The sequence below is a fragment of the Rhinoraja longicauda genome, chromosome 4 (assembly GCF_053455715.1).
Source record: "Rhinoraja longicauda isolate Sanriku21f chromosome 4, sRhiLon1.1, whole genome shotgun sequence".
NCBI classification, from domain to species: domain Eukaryota; kingdom Metazoa; phylum Chordata; class Chondrichthyes; order Rajiformes; family Arhynchobatidae; genus Rhinoraja; species Rhinoraja longicauda.
Genome location: NC_135956.1, coordinates 15,465,732 through 15,487,155, shown reverse-complemented (window position 1 = coordinate 15,487,155; position 21,424 = coordinate 15,465,732). Strand labels below are relative to the sequence as shown.

Genomic DNA, 21,424 nt, shown 5'->3' with positions numbered 1-21,424 from the left:
GTGATGGTCTAGGCTGCGTCCACAATTTCTACACCAGAATATGGCAGGTTTTGACAAGGTAGAGAGAAACTGTTCCCATTAGAGGATGGTTCAAGGCTGTGGGGCAGTGACCTCAACTCTGGGACAAAGAATTCCAAAGACCCATAACTGTCCGAGCGAGAAAATCCCAAACATCATTGAATCATCGTGACCCAGAAGATGGCCATTTGGCCCATCAGGTCCATTGTCACCTCTTTTACGGGTATCCAACAATCCCATGCTCCCACTCTCTCCCCAAAATTTGGCTCAAAATTTGATTTTCTCTCAAGTCAAGTCAAGTCAATTTTATTTGTATAGCACATTTAAAAACAACCCACGTTGACCAAAGTGCTGTACATCTGATTAGGTACTAAGGAAAAAAATGAAACATACAGTAGCACGCAAACAGTTCACAGCGCCTCCTCAATGAGCCTCAAACGCTAGGGAGTAGAAATAGGTTTTGAGCCTGGACTTAAAGGAGTCGATGGAGGGGGCAGTTCTGATGGGGAGAGGGATGCTGTTCCACAGTCTAGGAGCTGCAACCGCAAAAGCGCGGTCACCCCTGAGCTTAAGCCTAGACCGCGGGATAGTGAGTAGCCCCAAGTCGGCCGACCTGAGGGACCTGGAGTTAGAGAGGGGGGTTAGAAGATTTTTGATGTAGGGGGGGGAATGTCCATTTAGGGCTTTATACGTGAATAGGAGGAGCTTGAAGTTGATTCTGTACCGTACAGGGAGCCAGTGGAGAGAGGCCAGAATCGGGGTGATGTGGTCCCTTTTACGGGTACCCGTCAGGAGTCTCGCTGCGGCGTTTTGGACCAGTTGCAGGCGGGACAGGGAAGATTGGCTGATCCCAGTGTATAGGGAGTTGCAGTAGTCTAGGCGGGAGGAAATGAAAGCGTGAATGATTTTTTCTGTGTCGTCGAATTGGAGGGAAGGTTTGATTTTAGCTATGGTTCGAAGTTGGAAGAAGCTGGCTTTTACCACAGCGTTGACTTGCTTATCAAATTTTAATGCAGAGTCAAATATCATGCCGAGGTTTTTGACATGCAGTTTGACTAGGCAGGATAGACTTCCAAGACTGCCTGTTATCGATTTGATGGAGTCGGGGGGGCCGAATAGGATGACCTCAGACTTGCTCTCATTTAATTGGAGGAAGTTCTGTGCCATCCAACATTTTATGTCCTCAAGGCAGTGTAAGAGGCTGTTTAAATTTGACTGGTTGTTGGGTTTCAGGGGGAGGTAAAGCTGAGTGTCATCGGCATAGCAGTGGAAAGAAATGCAAGTGCCCATCATATTCCTTTTCCTTTTTGTGAATTCTGAAATAAGGCGGCACGGTGGCACGGCGGTAGAGTTGCTGCCTTACAGCGCTTGCAGCGCCGGAGACCCGGGTTTGATCCCGACGACAGGTGCTGTCTGTACGGAGTTTGTACGTTCTCCCCATGACCGCGTGGGTTTTCTCCGAGATCTTCGGTTTCCTCCCACACTCCAAAGACGTACAAGTTTGTAGGTTAATTGGCTTGGTATAAGTGTAAATTGTCCCTAGTGTGTGTGTTGGATAGTGTTAGTGTGCGGGGATCGCTGGTCGGTGCGGACTCGATGGGCCAGAGGGGCCTGTTTCCGCGCTGTATCTCTAAAATAAAACTAAAAACTGATTAACCTGCTTCCATCAGCCTTACTGAGGCTGAGTTCAAGATCACAGCTATTCTCTGTATATATACAAATAAAAAATCCTCACATTCCCCTAAGCTTCTGACAATCACTTTAAATCTCTGCACTGCAGCCTTGAACCATCCTCTGATGGGAACAGTTTCTCTCTACTTACTCTGTCTAAACCTGTCATAATCTGGTGCTCCTCCATCAAATCGCAATTTTGTTTTGCTCCAAGGAGAACAGTTCTGGCTTCTCCAGTAAAATCTTGTGGCTGAAATCCCTCATCTCTGGAATCATTCGTGCATCTCTTTTGGGCCTGTGGACAGAAGTCTCTAGATGAGGCCTAGTCAATGCTTAATAAAGGTTGTGTACAATCTCCCTGCTTTTGTATTCTATACCTCTTAGTTTAGTTTAGTTTAGTTTAGTTTAGTGATACAGTGCGGAAACAGGCCCTTCGTCCTACTGAGTCAGCGCCAACCAGCGATCCCCACACATTAATACTATCCCACACACACTAAGGATAATTTACAATTATACTAAACCAATTAACCTTCAAACCTCTACGTCTTTGGCGTGTAGGAGAAAACTCACGGGGAGAACGTACAAACTTCATACTGACAGCCCCCGTGGTTGCGATCGAACCTGGGTCCCTGACACTGTAAGGTAGTAGCTCTACTGCAATGCCACCGTGCCACCCGTGCCACCGATCCTACTTGCTTAACCAACTGATCGCCTGCATGCCTAAACACTTTGCAAGCCTGGTGTCCTTGTGCACCCAAGTCCCACGTTTTATGTATAACCTTCAGAATTGCTATTTGTCAATGTTGCTTACCAAACCTCTTCTAACAAAACTACAAACAGGATTCAGCTGTGCCTTCATAAAAGTCATATCATGCTGACTGGTTAGCATGCAACAAAAGCTTTAGGCCAACTATCACAATAACACACAAATAAAGATATAATAATCAATAATATGGTGAATTCATTACTGATAATGCTAGGTAACCATAATGAGCCATCACACAGACCAGACTCCCCACCATCAACTTCATCTACCTTGAAAAAGCAGCCAACATAATCAAAGACTTGTCCCACCCCAGTCATTCCTTCTTCTCCCCGCTCACGTCCGGCAGAAGGTACAGAAGCTTGAAAGCACGCACCACCAGACTCAAGAACAGCTTCTTCCCCTCTGTTATCAGGTTTATGAACGGTCCTTCCATAAGCTAGTGTACTGCCCAATTCACCTCTACCCCATTGCGGACATTGGACTTTGTCTCTGCAGCTGATTCACTGCAATGCTGAGAACGATATTCTGCCCTTTGTATCTTCCCCTTTGCTCTACCTATTGCACTTGAGTTTGAGTTGATTGTATGTGTGTATGGTATTATCTGATCTGTTTGGATAGCATGCAAAACAAAGCTTTTCACTGTACCTCGGTACACGTGACAATAAACTAAACTAAACTAAATTGCAGCAAACCATCATCCTATGTATTCCAACACATTTGCAATAGGAGGCAACATTCTATTCACTCTGAGACCGGAGAAATTATAATGGGGAAGTAACGAAAGAGCTGGGAAATTCAACGACTATTTTGTATGATCGTGACACAGAAAGCATTCTTTAAATAGTGAAGAACAATAGGACCAGAGTAATTGAGAAGCTTAAAGAAATTAACATGGATCAATCAATCAATGATCCAGTCAATCAAGGGTCAAGTCAAGTCAAGTTTATTTGTCACATACACATACAAGATGTGCAGTGAAATGAAAGTGGCAATGCCTGCGAATTGTGCAAAAAAAGAATTACATTTACAGCATATAAATTAAAGTTAATATAGAGAAGACAAAATTTAGTCCCTGGAGTTATAAAAGTTAACAGTCTTGATGGCCTATGGGAAGAAACTCCGTCTCACCCTCTCCGTTTTCACAGCGTGACAGCGGAGGCGTTTGCCTGACCGGAGCAGCTGGAACAGTCCGTTGCTGGGGTGGCAGGGGTCCCTCATAATCTTGCTTGCTCTCGATCTACACCTCCTGATGTATAGGTCCTGCAGGGGGGCGAGTGTAGTTCCCATGGTGCGTTCTGCCGAATGCACTATTGTCTGCAGGGCTTTCCTGTCCTGGGCAGAGCTATTCCGAAACCAGATTGAGATGTTGCCGGACAGGATGCTCTCTACAGTCCCAGAGTAGAAGCATTGAAGGATACTCAGAGACACTCTGAATTTCCTCAGCTGTCTAAGGTGGTAAAGGCGCTGCTTTGCCTTACCCACCAGTGCGGCAATGTGCGTTGTCCATGTCAGATCCTCTTTGATGTGGACTCCCAGGTATTTAAAACTCCTCCTATCCACAGTAGACCCATTTATTTCCAGTGGCGTGTACATCCTCGGATGTTGAGCCCTTCTAAAGTCCACAATCAGCTCCTTAGTTTTTTTGACATTCAAGAGGAGGCTATTGTCCTGACACCAGAGTGCCAGATCAGCCACCTCCTCCCGGTAGGCCTTCTCATCGTTGTCGGAGATCCGGCCCACCACCACGGTGTCATCAGCAAACTTGATGATGGAGTTGGAGCTGAACCTGGCCACACAGTCATGTGTGTACAGGGAGTACAGTAGGGGGCTAAGGATGCAACCCTGGGGGGATCCTATGTTCAGGGTGAGGGTTCTTTATTATCAAAAATAGACACAAAATGCTGGAGTAAATCAGCGGGACAGGCAGCATCTCTGGAGAGAAGGAATGGGACGCTATTGTCACATATACTGAGGGTCAGTGACATTCTTTTTTTGCATACAGTTCAGTAAACTTTCACTATACATTAGCACAATCCCAGGTTAGGTCCGGTGGCGCGGCGGTAGAGTTGCTGCCTTACAGCGCTTGCAGCACCGGAGACCGGTGTTCGATCCCGACTACGGGTGCTGTCTGTACGGAGTTTGTACGTTCTCCCCGTGACCTGCATGGGTTTTTTCCGAGATCTTCGATTTTCTTCCACACTCCAAAGACGTACAGGTTTGTGGGTTAATTGGCTTTGTATAAGTGTAAATTGTCCCCAGTGTTTGTAGGATAGTGTTAATGTGCAGGGATCGCTGGTCGGTGTGGACTCGGTGGGCCGAAGGGCCTGTTTCCATGCTGTATCTCTAAAACTAAAACTAAATCCAAGGTGCAAAGTGTATAGAAATAGTCCACTGAGACCATGTACAAGAGTCGCCAAGTTTTCACGCCATTTTCAAAGTTAAACGAACATAGAACAGTACAGCACTGGAATGCAAGGATTATTGTCGAACACGTTGTCACGTTAAACTGATCTTATCTCCTGTATGCGATCCATATCCCTCTATTACTTGCACTTCCTCTTGCCTATTTACAAAAACTCAGTATTAGAAAAATTAATAGAGAAGAAGCCAATCCATTCCCAGGATCTGATAATCTGCAACTCAGTGTTTTGAAAGAGATGGTTTTGTAGATAATGAACGCACTAGCTAGCCCTGCTGTTCACAATCAATATTAATAATTAGAAAGCTAGTACCAATGTAATCCGTTAATTCTGCCGACGATACGGTGGCGGCACGGTGGCTCAGCGGTAGAGTTGCTGCCTTACAGCGAATGCAGCGCCGGGGACTCAGGTTCGATCCTGACTACGGGCGCCGTCTGTACGGAGTTTGTACGTTCTCCCCGTGAGCTGCGTGGGTTTTCTTCAAGATCTTCGGTTTCCTCCCACACTCCAAAGACATACAGATATGTAAATTAGGTTAATTGACTGGGTAAATGTAAAAATTGTCCCTAGTGCGTGTAGGATAGTGTTAATGTGTGGGGATCGCTGGGCGGTGCGGGCACGGTGGGCCGAAGGGCCTATTTCCGCGCTGTATCTTTAAATCTAAATAAATCTAAAAGATACAATGTGTGTAAGAAAGAACTGCAGATTTACACCGAAGATAGACCCAAAATGCTGGAGCAGCTCACCGGGTCAGGCTACATCTCTGGAGAGAAGGGATGTTTTAGGACCCTCATCAGACTCTTTTAAGTAAAGAAAAAATATATATATTATTTTTTTAACGAGGGTGGGGGTGTGGGGGGGAGACTGATGAAAGGTCTCGACCCCAAACATCACCTATACCTTTTCTCCAACGATACAACACTAATTGACAGAGTGCATTGTAAGAAGAATTCAGGGGGCTCTAAGCAGGCTAAGTGAAGGAGGAAAGATGTAATAAATGGAATGCAATCCAGGAAAATGTAATCTTCCAATTCTGTAGAAAAATATCGTAATTTGTATCATCCAATTAATTAACTTTCTCACCATGTTTAAATAATACGAGTGAATTTTAATATGTTGCATTCAATCTCACTAACTAATTCATTGCATAATTCATGAATATCTTAAGACACGGTACTAATTTCTGTGGAACAAAAGGAGTAACGGCCTCTAACGTGAAGAAGATCAATTTATTCAATATTCCAACTCTCTAACCAATATCATAAGCACATATGTGATAGGAGCAGAATTAGGGTATTTGGCCCATCTAGTCTCCTTCACCATTCAATCATGGCTGATCTATCTTTCCCTCTTAACCCCATTCTCCTGCCTTCTCCCCATAACCCCTGACACCCGTACTGATCAAGAATCTATCTATCTCTGCCTTAAAATATCCATTGACTTGGTTAGTCTGAAGAAGGGTCTCGACCCGAAACGTCATCCATTCCTTCTCTCCCGAGATGCTGCCTGACCTGCTGAGTTACTCCAGCATTTTGTGAATAAATACCTTCGATTTGTACCAGCATCTGCAGTTATTTTCTTATACTATATATCCATTGACTTGGCCTCCACAGCAGTCTGTGGCAATGAATTCCACAGGTTCACCACCCTCTATCCATGTTCATATGTAACCCAAACTCCATGAGCCCTTTCTATGCAATACCTTATCAAATGACTTTGAAAAATCCATATACATGGTTTCCTGCCTTACACTCTCAAAACTGAACTAAATTTTTCCTTTTTTAAATCAGTGGACTCTGCTTGATCATATGATGATTTTTTTAAAAAAATTAGATAAATGCCCTATTACTACATTTCTGATCAAGGATTCCAGTATTTGGTGGACATGGTCTATTTTCTCCGTTTCTCCCTCTTTCCAATTTTCTCTCTTCTTCCCATCTTAAATAAAGTCCTAAGTTTGCTGCCTTCCAACCTGGTATGAATCTGTGGAATTATTTCCCACAGTAGGCTGCGGAGGCCAAGTCAGTGGATATTTTTAAGGCAGAGATAGATAGATTCTTGATTAGTACAGGTGCCAGAGGTTATGGGGAGAAGGCAGGAGAATGGGGTTAGGAGGGAAAGATAGATCAGCCATGATTGAATGGCGGAGTAGGCTTGATGAGCCGAATGGCCTAATTCTACTCCTATCACTTATGACCTTATGATCTATCTTTCCCTCCTAACCCCATTCTCCTGCCTTCTCCCCACAACCACTGACACCTTTATCTTGGGTATCGTAGAGGCTGGATATACAAGATATCTTGTAGCTATATTATCACCTACGAAACACCAATGCCATCACCATCAAATCCTGTTCTTTGTTACAAGGCTATTCTTCACTTGATCATCATTTTATATTACAGTAAATGAAAATCGGGAGCCTTGGAGACAATTTAATCTGTTTGGTATAATCTGTTTTAAATTATTCATTCAGTAATATAATAAAATAATTCCTGTCCACCGTTCTCTGTTTTCTTAATTTAACCCAGATCATCCATTTTGAAAGACAAAAAGGAAAGTTACGATGTTCACAAATCAGCCTTTGCATTCTTTTCATTATTTTTTAACCTTTGGAAATAGTACCCAGCACTGCTATGGCAAGAGCTACCATCTTTCTTTGTATTTCATCAACATCAAGTCAAGTCAAGTCAAGTCTACTTTATTTGTCACCTACATATACAAGATGTGCAGTGAAATGAACGTGGCAACGCCTGCGGATTGTGCTAAACTACAAAACAGATTAGAAAGAAAAAAAATTTAACACAAAAAATAAATTAATACAGTAAATTAAATTAGTCCCTGGTGATATGAGAGTTAACAGTCCTGATGGCCTGTGGGAAGAAACTCCGTCTCATCCTCTCCATTTTCACAGCGTGACAGCGGAGGCGTTTGCCTGACCGTAGCAGCTGGAACAGTCCGTTGCTGGGGTGGTAGGAGTCCCCCATAATGTTCCCCAACATATGCAGTTTATTAGTTTAGTTTACTTATTGTCACGGGTACCAAGGTACAGTGAAAAGCTTTTTGGTTGCGTGCTATCCAGTCAGCGAAAAGACTATATACATAATTATAATCAAGCCGTCCACAGTGAAAACAGATACAGGATAAAGGTTTAATGATGAGCTTAATTAATGTTTAGTGCAAGATAACATCCGGTAAAGTCCGACTAAAAATAGTTTGAAGATCTCCAATGTTTAGTTTAGTTTATTGTTACGTGTACCGAGATACAGTGAAAAGCTTTTGTTGCAAGCTAACAGTCAGTAGAAAGACAATGAGGTAGATGGGAGGTCAAGACAGCTCTAGTTGGTGATAGGATGATTCAGTTGCCTGATTCAGTGACAGACTCCTTCACCCCAAGTGTGTGAAGGAGAGATATCGGAGGTCCTTCCTTCCCGCTGCTGTGACACTGCACAACCAGCACTACTCCCAGCAGACCAGTTAACAGTAACAGTAAAGGAAAAACACAGTAAATGTTGACAATTATCCTCATCGTTTTTTAATTTATAATGAATGTATCTTGCTATCCACTTTGCTGCTGTAACACTGTAAATTTCCCCGGTGTGGGACAAATAAAGGAATATATTATTATTATATTATTATTATTATTATTATTATAACACCTGGGAAGAAACTATGCCTGAACCTAGAGGTGTGCGTCTTTAAACATATGTTCCTCTTGCCTGATGGGAGGGGGGAGAAGAGGAGGTAACGGGGATGAGACTGGTCCCTGATTATGCTGGCGGCCTTGCCGAGGCAGCGTGGAGTGTAGATGGAGTCAAGGGTTGGTTTGCGTGATGGTCTGGGCTGTGTCCACAACCACTGACTCATCCCACTCAATTATCATGCTGTCCTTCTAGTGGTGACCATTGCACACAAAATCAACATCCGTAACAATGGAATTACATATTTACCTTGAGCAAAACTGCTCCGACTGCAACAGGAAGAGTAGTAATACTCTCTGGGTAGTTGCTTTGTCATCCATGGAGTCACTGCCAAATCCCTGGGGTGGTGCATTAGGAAGGAATATAGGAATACTTTATGGTCAGGTTGTGTGAGTGGGCGGATGCATGGCAGATGCAGTTTAATGTGGATAAGTGTGAGGTTATCCACTTTGGTGGTAAGAATAGGAAGGCAGAGTATTATCTGAATGGTGTCAAGTTAGGAACAGGGGACGTACAACGAGATCTGGGTGCCCTAGTGCATCAGTCACTGAAAGGAAGCATGCAGGTACAGCAGGCAGTGAAGAAAGCCAATGGAATGTTGGCCAAGAGGAGTTGAGTATAGGAGCAAAGAGGTCCTTCTGCAGTTGTACAGGGCCCTGGTGAGACCGCACCTGGAGTACTGTGTGCAGTTTTGGTCTCCAAATTTGAGGAAGGATATTCTTGCTATTGAGGGCGTGCAGCGTAGGTTTACTAGGTTAATTCCCAGAATGGCGGGACTATCATATGTTGAAAGACTGGAGCGACTAGGCTTGTATACACTGGAATTTAGAAGGATGAGAGGAGATCTTATCGAAACGTATAACATTATTAAGGGATTGGACACGTTAGAGGCAGGAAACATGTTCCCAATGTTGGGGGAGTCCAGAACAAGGGGCCACAGTTTAAGAATAAGAGGTAGGCCATTTAGAACTGAGATGAGGAAAAACTTTTTCAGTCAGAGTGTTGTGAATCTGTGGAATTCTCTGCCTCAGAAGGCAGTGGAGGCCAATTCTCTGAATGCATTCAAGAATGAGCTGGATAGAGCTCTTAAGGATAGCGGAGTCAGAGGGTATGGGGAGAAGGCAGGAACGGGGTACTGATTGAGAATGATCAGCCATGATCACATTGAATGGCGGTGCTGGCTCGAAGGGGCGAATGGCCACCTCCTGCACCTATTGTCTATTGTCTATTGTCTATTGTCACATGTGACTAGGCACAGTAAGATTCTTTGCTTGAATACACAATGTATACAAATAGCGGCCACCTACTGAGCTGACAAAGTTACAAAGCACGCCGGCTCCCCCTTTTATACCCCCCCACCACAATAGATCCCCCACGTCGAGTACCCCATTATTCTTCCGCTCCCCCCCCACCCCCACGCCGGGTCCTCCAGGCTCTCATCGACCCGCAAAGCATCGTCGCTGCCGTGAAGCTCCACTACCGCCAAGGTCCCATCGTCGCGAGGCTTCACCGCTGCCACCACCGAGGCCTCACCGCCGTCGACGCCCCACTTCATGCCTCCGTGGTGCCAACCCAGGCCCCAGCCGTGGGCTCCGTCAGCTGCTTCCCCCGACCCGGGCTTGTACCCGCGAGGCCCCAGCCGGGCCCCGACCCGGGCTTCTACGCGGTGATCCGGGAGGCATCGAGACTACGGCGCCTCGATAAAGGCCTCCGACCGCGTTCCCAGTCCACAGCCGCGGCCCGTCGGGAAGCATTCATAGCAAAGACAGACACAAAATGCTGGAGTAACTCAGCAGGACAGGCAGCATCTCTGGAGAGAAGGAATGGGTGACGTTTCAGGTCGAGACCCTTCTTCAGACTTCCCTTCGACGAGTGCATTTATAGCAAAACGTCTTTTATGAACGTGGGTCGGTGGCCTTTCGGGTCAGAACCCTTCTTCAGACAGGTCTGAGGAAGGGTCCCGACCTGAAACATGGGTCTTCCAGAGATGCTGCCTGACCCACTGAGTTACTCCAGCACTTTGTGTCTGCCTTTGTTTTTCTGTTGTGATACTGTTGTGTAATCTTAATTGTTTCTTGCAGAGATTAGATGAGATTAGGTTAGAACAAGACAGCACGGGAACAGGCCTTTCAGCCCGTAATGTTAAAGTTAAAAGTTAAACGTATCTTCATCTGCCTGTACATGATCCATATCGCTGTATTCCTTGCACTTTCATGTTCCAGTGTCAAAGCCTCTTAACCACCACTATTATATCTGCTTCCTCCTCCACCCCTGATATTGTGTTCCAGGTTGCAACTACTCTCTATGTAAAAACAACTTTGCCCTGCATGTCTCCATTCAACTTTCCCCCTCTCTCACTTTAGAGCTGTACCCTCTCATGTTGAACGTTTCTACTCTGGGGGAACAAAGGTTCTGACTGCGTGTAGTTTGTTATTTGTTATCAGTGTCGGAAGGAGCTGCAGATGGTTTAAATCGACGATAGGTAGAAAAGGCAGGAATAACTCAGCGGGACAGGCAACATCTTTGGAGAAAAGGAATATGTGATGTTTCAGGTTGAGACCCTTCGTCAGTCACCGAAACATCACCTATTCCTTCTCTCCGGAGATGCTGCCTGACCTGCTGAGTTACTCCCGTTTTTTTTGTATCTATCTTCTATACTGCAGTATTTCGCTGAAATTGCAGTACTTTCAACCTGGGTAAGTTAAAATAGTCTATTCCACACGGTGATAAGATTAGTTTTCAAGTGCCTTTACAAGAGTTTAAAAATACAGGGTCCACCACCGATTTTCTGGCATCTTTGGTTCCGGAGCCTTGACGGATCAAATGATCAGAGATTTGATATCAGTCAAGATGAACTCCATTCGCAAACCATCGGGTTTCGGGTCGGGTTTTATCTATTTGTAGTAAGATCTGGGACGCTCGGAGGTAGGGAAGGTGACGTTGCTGTAATCTTTCCCGCAGAGTCACAGAAGAAGCAGCTGGAAGAAAATTCGGAGTCTGCACATGATGAATCGATATCGGAGAACGCCGAAACCTCCACAGAGGAACCAGTCGAAGGGGGCCCCGACATTGATGCAGACGGGGAAGAGATGACCGACGGAATTGAAGAGGATTATGATGAGGTTGGCAGCAATGAGATGGTATGATCTGAACGGGCTGACACGTAGTGCGATGTGATTCGTCTTGCAAGACTGCGTAACTAGTTCCAAAAATAAGTCAATTTAATATCCCGTTGTCGAGAGCCATGCCTGAATATCTTGAACCGGAAGGCCCACGCAATTGCCATTGTGTGAATGCGGCATTTGCATTATGATACATGTACTGAACAATATTTTTGATGTGGTCAGATCATTAATGTCTTATTAGCCTTTTTTTAATTTAAATTAAATGTCGCCATTCTTTAGAGAGTTTTCAAACGGACTACATTGCTGGAAGCATCAGTAATTTGGTATTTTTGAAATCCGCACTGAAATTGCAGTATTTTCAACCAGGGTAAGTAAGAAACAGTCCCTTCCACACTGTTGGAAGGTTCATTTTCTGGTGGTTTTACAATAGTTAAAGTAATACAGGTCCACCACCGATTCTCCAACACCCTTGGTTCTAGAGCCTTACAAAGTAATAATAATTTATCAATACACCTCTGACCCACTAATTATCCCCCTCCCGTGTCTCTGAAGCTCCATGGACTGCGAAGAACTTAAATAAAACAAATGTTAAATGCAAAATTAAATGTGAATTAATAGCTTTTCTTCATCACCTTCCAAATCACTGACCAGATTGTTTTCCTAATTATATGAACTTGCAAAAAAGCAAATGAAACATAAGCAATTACTCACTCACAGCAAGCGAGATCAGAGCAGGAGAAACTAACCTTCAATAGTTGCTGGAAAAATCAGTTGTGGTCCAGTTCCCACTATACCCTCTGTTGGGATGTAAATATTATTCAGAGATAAACCAGAGGCCTTTTGCCCCTGGTTGTTGTTGGCATTCCCAACCAGACCCAATCCAAACTACGAGTGGTTAACTTGTGGCGCAGCGGTAGAGTCGCTGCCTTACAGCGCCAGAGACTCTGGTTCGATCCCGACTACAGGTGGCTGTCTGTACGGAGTTTGTACGTTTTCCCCGTGACCTGCATGGGTTTTCCCCGGGAGCCTCGGTTTCCCCCCATACTCCAAAGACGGTACAGGCTTGTAGGTTGAATTGTCTTCGGTAAAATTGTAAATTGTCCTTTCGCGTGTGTAGGATAGTGTTAATGTGTGCGGGGATCGCTGGTCGGCGCGGACTCGGTGGGCCGAAGGGCCTGTTTCCGTGCTGCATCCCTAAACTAAACAAAACATTAGTACAGGTATAAATGATGCAGGTTTATTAGTACAGTATAAATGAGGAAGGTTATTATTTACTGTCCCCACAAAGAATGTTACTGTGGTACCGCTTCTCAACTCTTAACTCAGCCACCTGTGGCCGTCCAGTGAACAGGTCTGGCCGTCCAGTGAACAAGTGCGCTCTCGTATTTTTTTCCGGATTAAAGGAGGTGCCGGACTATCAGTTGCTGGTAAATCGGTGGTGGACCTGTATATTCTTTTATATTGATTTGGAATGTGTTTCTAATAAAACCACGCTGGCAGTTCCAAGGAGACTAGACAGAGGGCTGCAATGAATGAGAAATGGGGAGAAATGAACACCAGGCGTTTGGTACAGTCTACTTTCCCAGATTTTCAGGTTTTTAATCGGACAAGGCCACCCTCGGAAGATGCAATTGAGACAGCATTCAACCAGCTTTTTATCAATTTACCAATTATAGTTTGAAAAGAAGGCAGATTCCACACACTGCCTTTCCAATTCCTGTTACAGATCGTTCCTGCCAATTGTTTGTAACCTGAATATTTCTCAAGTTGAAGATGTGACTGCCCAGCAATATATATATAATCAAAAACATAGGCCAACTAAGGAAAATAGTTTGGGTGGCACAGTGGTACAGCTTGTACAGCTGCTACTCCACAGCGCCACAGATCCATGTTCGACCCAGACTCGGGTGCTGTCTGTTTGGAGTTTGCACATTCTCCCTGTGACCATGTGGGGTTTCCTCCAGGTGCTCCAGCTTCCTCCCACCCACCAGACGTACAGGCTTGTAGGTTAATTGGCTTAGTATAAATGTAAATTGTCCCTAGTGGGTGTAGGATGGTGTAAGTGTGCTGGTCGGTGTGGACTCGGTGGGCCGAAGGGCCTGTTTCCACGCAGTATCTCTAAATTAAACTAAACTAAATCCCGAAGACGTGCGGGTTTGGAGGTCAATTGGCCCATGTAAATTGCCCCTATGTGTGCAGGGAGAGGGTGAGAAAGTGGGATAACGTGGTACTAGTGCAAACGGGTGATCGATGGTCGGCATGGACTCGATGGGCCGAAGGGTCAGTTGCCATGCTGAATCTCTAAACTCAAACTAAGCTAAACGTGACAGGGGATGCCCACAGCAGCCGGGAAATTCAACCCGTGATGTCCCAAGCCAAGCGTTCCTTCCTAGGTTTGAGCTTGACGTACGTCAGGAGTTCTTGACCTGGTAAGGAACCTGTGACTCTTAGACTGGGGATACCACCAGCGGCAATGGGCCATTAATTGGGGCTCTGTGAATGAAAGTCTCCATGCACCAAGCTCCACTTGCCGACGTTCTCCTGTATGCATTGGCTTTGCCCATCAATCTTCACTTCACACAGTGTGGCGTCAAAATAAATAGTTATGGTATTGCTATACTAGATGTTACACCACCTATCCTGGTTTACTCTGTAAACTGCATATATGTGCAGGGTTTTTAATGTTATTTAATATTCCACATCATTCATAATTTTGAAATTTGTATATATTTAAGGATGATCAATGTATTTCTAAAGAGCAATTAAAAGTGATGGCTACTTAATGACATTGCAGTGAATGAAAATGGAAATTTTATTTACATATTTCACCTTGCAAATCCAGACTTAAGATGCACATTTGCGCTGTAGAATCTCTGCAGGTAACATTTGTCAGTACACTGAAGGATGAGAGATAAATTAACATCTGCAGAGATGCAGTCATTATACAGCAGAATTGTCAAGAATCAATGCACTCTGTTTTTAAGCACATACTGTGATAATGTTGAGGAAGGAACTGCAGATGCTGGTTTAAACTGAAGATAGACACAGAAATGCTGGAGTAACTCAGAGGGACAGGCAGCATCTCTGGAGAGAAGGAATGTGAATGAGAGAAGTCTGAAGAAGGGTCTCGATGTGAAACGTCAAGTCTGAAGAATGGTCTCGACCCGAAAAGTCACCCATTCCTTCTCTCCAGAGATGCTGCTGGTCCCGCTGGTCATAAGATCACGTGACAGGAGCAGGATTAGGCCATTCGGCCCATCAAATCCATTCTGCCATTCATTCATGGCTGATCTATCTCTCCCTCCTAACCCCATTCTTCTGCCTTCTCCCCATGACACCTGTACTAATCAGGAATCCATCTATCTCTGCCTTAAAAATATCCACTGACTTGGCCTCCACAGATTCACCACCCTGTGACTAAAGATAGTCCTCCTTATCTCCTTCCTAAAAGAATGTCCTTTAATTCTGAGGCTATGACCTCAAGTCCAAGACTCTCTCTTTGGTGGAAACATCCCCTCCACATCCATTCTATCCTTGCCTTTCACTATTCTGTACGTTTAAATGAGGTCCCCCCCCTCATCCTTCGAAACTCCAGTGAGTACAGGCCCAGTGCCGTCAAAGGCTCATCATAGGTTAACCCACTCCTTCCTGCGATCATTCTCTTAAACCCCCTCTGGACTCTCTCCAGAGCCGGCACATCCTACCTCAGATCTGGTGCCCAAGTTACTCCATGTCTATCTGTGATGATGTTGTTTTGTGTCCTCAGCATTTTGAAAACGTCTTTGTGTCACTTGTGCATAACATTAAGACAGTGGAAATGCTGGTCTTTCACATTCAATCAATTGAAAATCCACCCCTGGAGCTACAGTGACCATCTTTTACTCAAACCCCTGTCAGTTCACCTGTGCATGTTAATTCAGCTCCATCTCACTGCCAGCTTTTGTTTTACCTCTGACTCACTTCGAGTGATTTCAACAGCATTTCGATTGTTTAAATAACAGAAAATATCCACAAAAATAAATGTTATACTTTGTAATTGATCCAAATAAAATGGCATTGATGGAACAAAAAATAAATTGGCCAATCCTATTGTCAAAAACCCTTCTCTGTTTTCATTCTTTACAATTGATTTATTCTATTCATTTCAGAGCAAGAATCATGTAGCAATTATGGAGGATACACGATAACTGTTTCATTTGATCAGGTTGCCTTTCTAATTGATATAAATGCAAATAACTGCCTTAGCTACACTGAAAACATCATTCACGTGAAGTCAACATGATCAATAGATTTTCGATTTTTGTAACAAAACATTTTCAGTTTTCAATCACTTTTCTTTAATTTTTTAACCATTAGTCAATCTTTAAAGTCTGGGTAATTTTTTAACCATTAGTCAATCTTTAAAGTCTGGATAAAATGCTACACATAAGATGAACTATAAGGGAAGGCACGGTGGCACAGCAGTAGTGTTGCTGGCTTACAGTGCCTGAGACACGGGTTTGATCCTGACTATAAGTGCTGTCAGTATCGTGTTTGTAAGTTCTCCCTGTGACTGCGTGGGTTTCCTCCAGGTGCTCCTGATTCTTCCCGCACTCCAAAGACGTGCAGGTTTGTAGGTTATTTTGTTTTGGTAAATTGTAAATTGTCCCTAGTGTGTAGGATAGTGCTAGTGTACCGGGTGATTGCTGGTCGGCACGGACTCAGTGGGCCGAAGGGCCTGTTTCCGGGCTATATCTTTAAAGTCTATACTGAGAATTCAATTATTTAGCAACTGACAATATATATAAACCTCTTTAGAAAAAAATGGCATGAGTATATTGAACAATGTTTTATTAACTCAAAGTTTTGCACTAGCAAATATCTTATCAACATAATATCTATATACTAAAACTCATTTGTTTGTTTGTTCCTGAACTACAACCAAAACGGTACATGATAGCACAACAATTGTAGGCCCACCTTACTCACCGTCATCCCTTTGGTGCTAATGGAAGAAGTTTCATTGAAATCGGTGTTATATTTTTAAAGTTATTCACATTTTAAAGTTTAAATCTATCTCCTAGGGAGGGATGGGGGGAGGGAGGGGGGAGGGAGGGGAGGGGGCAGGAGGGAGGATAAGGGGAGTTGAGGGGGTGGAGTGGGGGGGAGGGGGAGGGGAGAGGAGGGAGAGGGGGAGGGAGGGGGTAGGGGGAGGGGAGGGAGGGGGGAGGTGCTGGGGGTAGGGGGGAGAGGGGAGAGGGGCAGGAGAGGGTGCTGCACCAATGCAGCAGAGGTTTGGGCCCAACGCATCCACTTGGTCTAGTTTCATGTTAAAATCAGGTTTCTTCACATATTGTGGAAAAATCCAGGTTTGCACCATCCAACACGGCAGAATGGTTTAATTTTTAATATTCATATTACGTCAAACTTAATTATAAAATAATTCCATGCTATGGTTTGCATATAATTTAACAGTTACATTTTAACTGAATAGGGTAGAGGATTAAGCACTCACACGGATTAAGCACTCCCCTGTGCCAATAACAAGATCTCTGATCATATTCACTTAAAAACCCCACTAAAAACAATCATATATTGTGATTCATAAGTTGAATGCTAACGATACGATACAATACAATAGACGTTTATTCATCCCCAGAGGGAAATTGGTCTGCCAACAGTCATAACACACAACAAGGTGCACAAACCTGAAATTAAAAATAAATTAAAAGTGAAAAAAAAGAAAAAGACAAGCGACTGTTGGCTGGCTGCGTGTGCGCAGCGCCTTAACCGGAACGAACAAACAAACAAACAAATGAACGCAGGCTTCTCCCTGGGCAGAGGATTCTAAACTAGAGTGCCCCCCCCCCCCCCCCCACACTGGGTCCCTCTTTATTCTCTCACCGTCCCTCACTGCGGTCCCTCCATGCCGGGTCCTCCATTGTTCTTCACGCGGTTCCCCACGGTGGTACCTTCCATGCCCTCAAGGTCGACTGCGGGAGGCACCCCCGGGGCACAAAGGCTGAAGGTAGCCGGGTGGGGAGTGGGATAACGGTTCGCTGGACGATCCGGAGGGAGGCGATGGCTGGAGGCCCTGCAGCAGCCTGGGGCCCGCCTGGATCGGACGCCCGCTCCAGGAGACCGACACGAGGACCAGACTGGATCTTGGAAGTGGCGCCAAAACCTGGCTACTCTTGCATGCGGTCTCAGTGGACTAGTTCCGTACACTTTGCTAATCAGGGATTGTGCTTAGGTATGGAACTGTATGCAAAAAAACAATTTCATTGTGCATTTGTACGTGTCGCAATAAAGCACGCAAATGTGTAGGAAGGAACTGTAGATGCTGGTTTATACCGAAGATAGACACAAAATGTTAGAATAACTGAGCAGGTCAGGTCTCGACCCAAAACGTCACCTATTCCTTTTCTCCAGAGATGCTCCAGGTGTGGACTCAGATAAATATCGGCGAGACCAAGTGCAGGCCTGGCGATCGTTTTGTTGAACACTTCCGCTCAGTCCGCCTTAACCTACCTGATCTCCTGGTTGCTCAACACTTTAAATCCCCCTTCCATTCCCTCACTGAACCTTCTGTCCTGGGCCTCCTTATTTGTCAGAGTGAGGCCCAGCGCAAATTGGAGGAACAACAGTTCATATTTCGCTTGGGCAGCTTACACCCCAGCGGTATGAATATTGACTTCTCTAACTTCAAGTAATCCTTGCCTTCCCTCTCTCTCTCCATCCCTCTCCCCTTCCCAGTTCTCTATCTAGTCTGACTGTCCTCATTTACATTTTATCTCTGCTTTGTTGTTACTTTCTCCTAGCTAACAATGATCTATTCTACATTTTCTTTCTTCGCCATCCCCTTAGTTTTGTTTTCACTCCTTATACTTCCTTATCTCTGTATCTCCCACTACCCTGACTCAGTCTGAGGAAGGGTCTCGACTCAAAACGTCACCCATTCCTTCTATCCAGAGATGCTGCCTGTCCCACTGAGTTACTCCAGCATTTTGTGTCTATCTAAGATTTAATAGGAATCTGAGGGGCAACTTTTTCACACTGACGGTGGTGGGTGAATTTTATTCTGCACTCATTCTAGCTTAAACGCAACCTTCCTTTAGCATGGCCACCAGAACTTCACACAATACTCCAAATGCAGTCTCGCCAATGTCCTGTACACCCAAGACATGATGTCTCAACTCTTGTCATTAATACTCCCATTAATGAAGGCATAGAAACATGGAAACATAGAAAATAGGTGCAGGAGTAGGCCATTTGGCCCTTCGAGCCAGCACCGCCATTCAATATGATCATGGCTGATCATCCAAAATCAGTACCCCGTTCCTGCTTTCTCCCCATATCCCTTGATTCCGTAAGCTTGCCCTATGCCTTTTTCACCACCTTGTCAACCTGTGTCACCACTTTCAGGAAACTATATACTTATCCCCCCAAGCCTCTCTGTTCTACAACATGCCCCCCAAGGCTCTGTCATTCACTGTTCATGTCCTGCCCTGTTTTAACTTGCCAAAATGCATCACGTCACACTTGTTCAAATAGATAGGCTTTTCACTTTACATCATTACACGTGACAATATACTAAACTGATAAACTAAACTGGTAATGGTAAGTGTTGTTGAGAATATGCTGAATTTCCTTTGCCTTCAGAGGTAGACAAAGAGAAAATGATTAAGAGCGATGGTCAACAGATATCCCCACTTCTGACGTTATGAAGGGAGGTCATTGAACCAAGGTCCCCATTGTTTTCTCGGATGGAAGGAAACATTCACCTGGCATTGTTTTAAGGAAGAGCAGGAGAGGTACAGAAATGAACTGCAGGTGCTGGTATACACCGAAGATGGACACAAATTGCTGGAGCAACTCAGCGGGTCAGGCAGCATCTCTGGAGGAAAAGGATGGATGACGTTTCGAGTTGGGACCCTTTTTCAGACTTACGTTTTGGGTCAGGACCCTTCTTCAGACCCTTCTTCCATCTGAGGTATTATTGATGCCTTGGCTAAAATGTATCTCCAAACCTACAGCTAAAAAAAATGGTCATTATCATCGAGTCACAGAGTCATTAAGTCAGAAGTTTGTTGAAAATTGTTAAATATTCAAATCCATTGTCAACTCCTCAGAAATGAGACAGCCCATGCCAGGACATAACATATTGTAAGACTTAGTCAACATTCAAGCAAATAACTTTCATAATCCAAAAGTGCCAAGCTTTAATACTCAATGGCATTATCATCACCAAATCCTCCATCATCAATATCCTGGAGGTCATTTTGGATCAGAAACTGATTAATTGGTCATTATTATGGAGTCGTACAGCTTTGGAACAGACCCTTATGTCCAATTTTCCCACGCCGACCAACATGCCCGATTTAAACTAGTACTACCTCCCTGTGCTTGGCTCATATCCTTCTAAACCTATCCCACCCATATACCTCCCCAAATGTCTTTTAAACATTGCAATAGCACCTACCTCAATTACCTCCCCTGGCAACTTGTTCCATATACCCACCACTCTTTGTGAAAAAAAGTTGCCTCTCAGGTTCCTGTTAAATATTTCCCCCTCCCCCTCACCTTAAACCTATTTCCTCTGGTCCTTGATTCCCCTACAATAGGTAAAAGATTCTATGCATTTGCCCTCATCCTATCTATTCCATGTCATTATTGCAAGCAGTTTGTAGTGGCCACATTGGCTTCTATATTTGCATAATATAATCATGAGTAAACTTCAAAACTAGACACAAAGTCTTGGAGCAATTCAACGAGTCAGGTAACATCTCTGGAGGACATGGATTGGCGACGTTTCGGGTCTGAGTTGCTCCAACACTTTGCGTTTATTCCGTAAACCAGTATCTGCAATTCCTGATGTGTCAAAAAGATTACCAAATATAACATAAGATAGACACAGAATGGTGGCGCAACTCAACGGGACAGGCAGCATCTCTGGAGAAAAGCTCCAGATGGGTGATGTTTTGGGTCGAGACCCTTCTTCAGACTGCAATTCCTTAAGTCTTTAAACCTGGTTCATTGACTGTAAGGGTGCAATGGAATTTCTACAAGCTGATGCAGCCATGATCAACAAATGGACAGCAGAGCGGACTGGTGAAGTGGTCTCAACAAGGCACCATTAGACATATGATGGCAGCGTCGAGCTGAGTGATATTAAGTTAGTGGGAATGAGGAGGAATTCCCTCCAGTGGGTAGTGTCACACATAGCTGCAATGACTGTGCTTCATGGAGGCTCATCATGACAGATACAAGAGGTTGCTGCAGGATTTGCGCATGGCAATGCCCAAGGCTTAATCATTTGTAGATGCATCACCAATGGCCTTGCTCAGTGCTCCCTTCCATTCCGAGTCATCGGATGTGAAGCTATTTTTGGACTAAGTAAAAAAACTGGGACAATGTTCAGGTATGTGAAAATAAATGGCAAGCTACACTTGTGCCACCTAAGTGCTAGACGAGGAACATCAAGTCTCCTAGAAAACTTTCCCAGTCTAGACACACTGCCACCTCTGCCATGAGAACTCAGCACTTGGGACTCGACCCGAAACATCACCTATCCATGTTCTCCAGAGATGCTGCCTGACCCACAGAGTTGAGTTTAGTTTAGAGATACAGCGTAGAAACAGGCCCTTCAGCCCACTGTCCACTCTGACCAACGATCACCCCGTACAGCAGGCAGTGAAGAAAGCCAATGGAATGTTGGCCTTCATAACAAGAGGAGTTGAGTATAGG

General features: G+C 44.5%; 1 protein-coding gene across 4 annotated transcripts in view; it reads left to right on the top strand.

Moving 5' to 3' along the window:
- LOC144592603 (RNA-binding Raly-like protein) overlaps nucleotides 1–15,776 on the top strand; it is a 673,998-nt gene extending 658,222 nt beyond the window's left edge. For 3 of the 4 annotated variants that reach the window (XM_078397261.1, XM_078397262.1, XM_078397263.1), the window contains one exon: nucleotides 11,535–15,776. In XM_078397261.1, coding sequence (XP_078253387.1) covers nucleotides 11,535–11,719 — 185 coding nt within the window. In that variant the 3' untranslated portion in view covers nucleotides 11,720–15,776. Of the gene's footprint in view, nucleotides 1–7,403; nucleotides 8,458–11,534 lie in introns of those variants that run through there. The other variant, XM_078397264.1, reaches the window with a different exon arrangement.
- The last annotated feature ends 5,648 nt before the right edge of the window (nucleotides 15,777–21,424 follow it).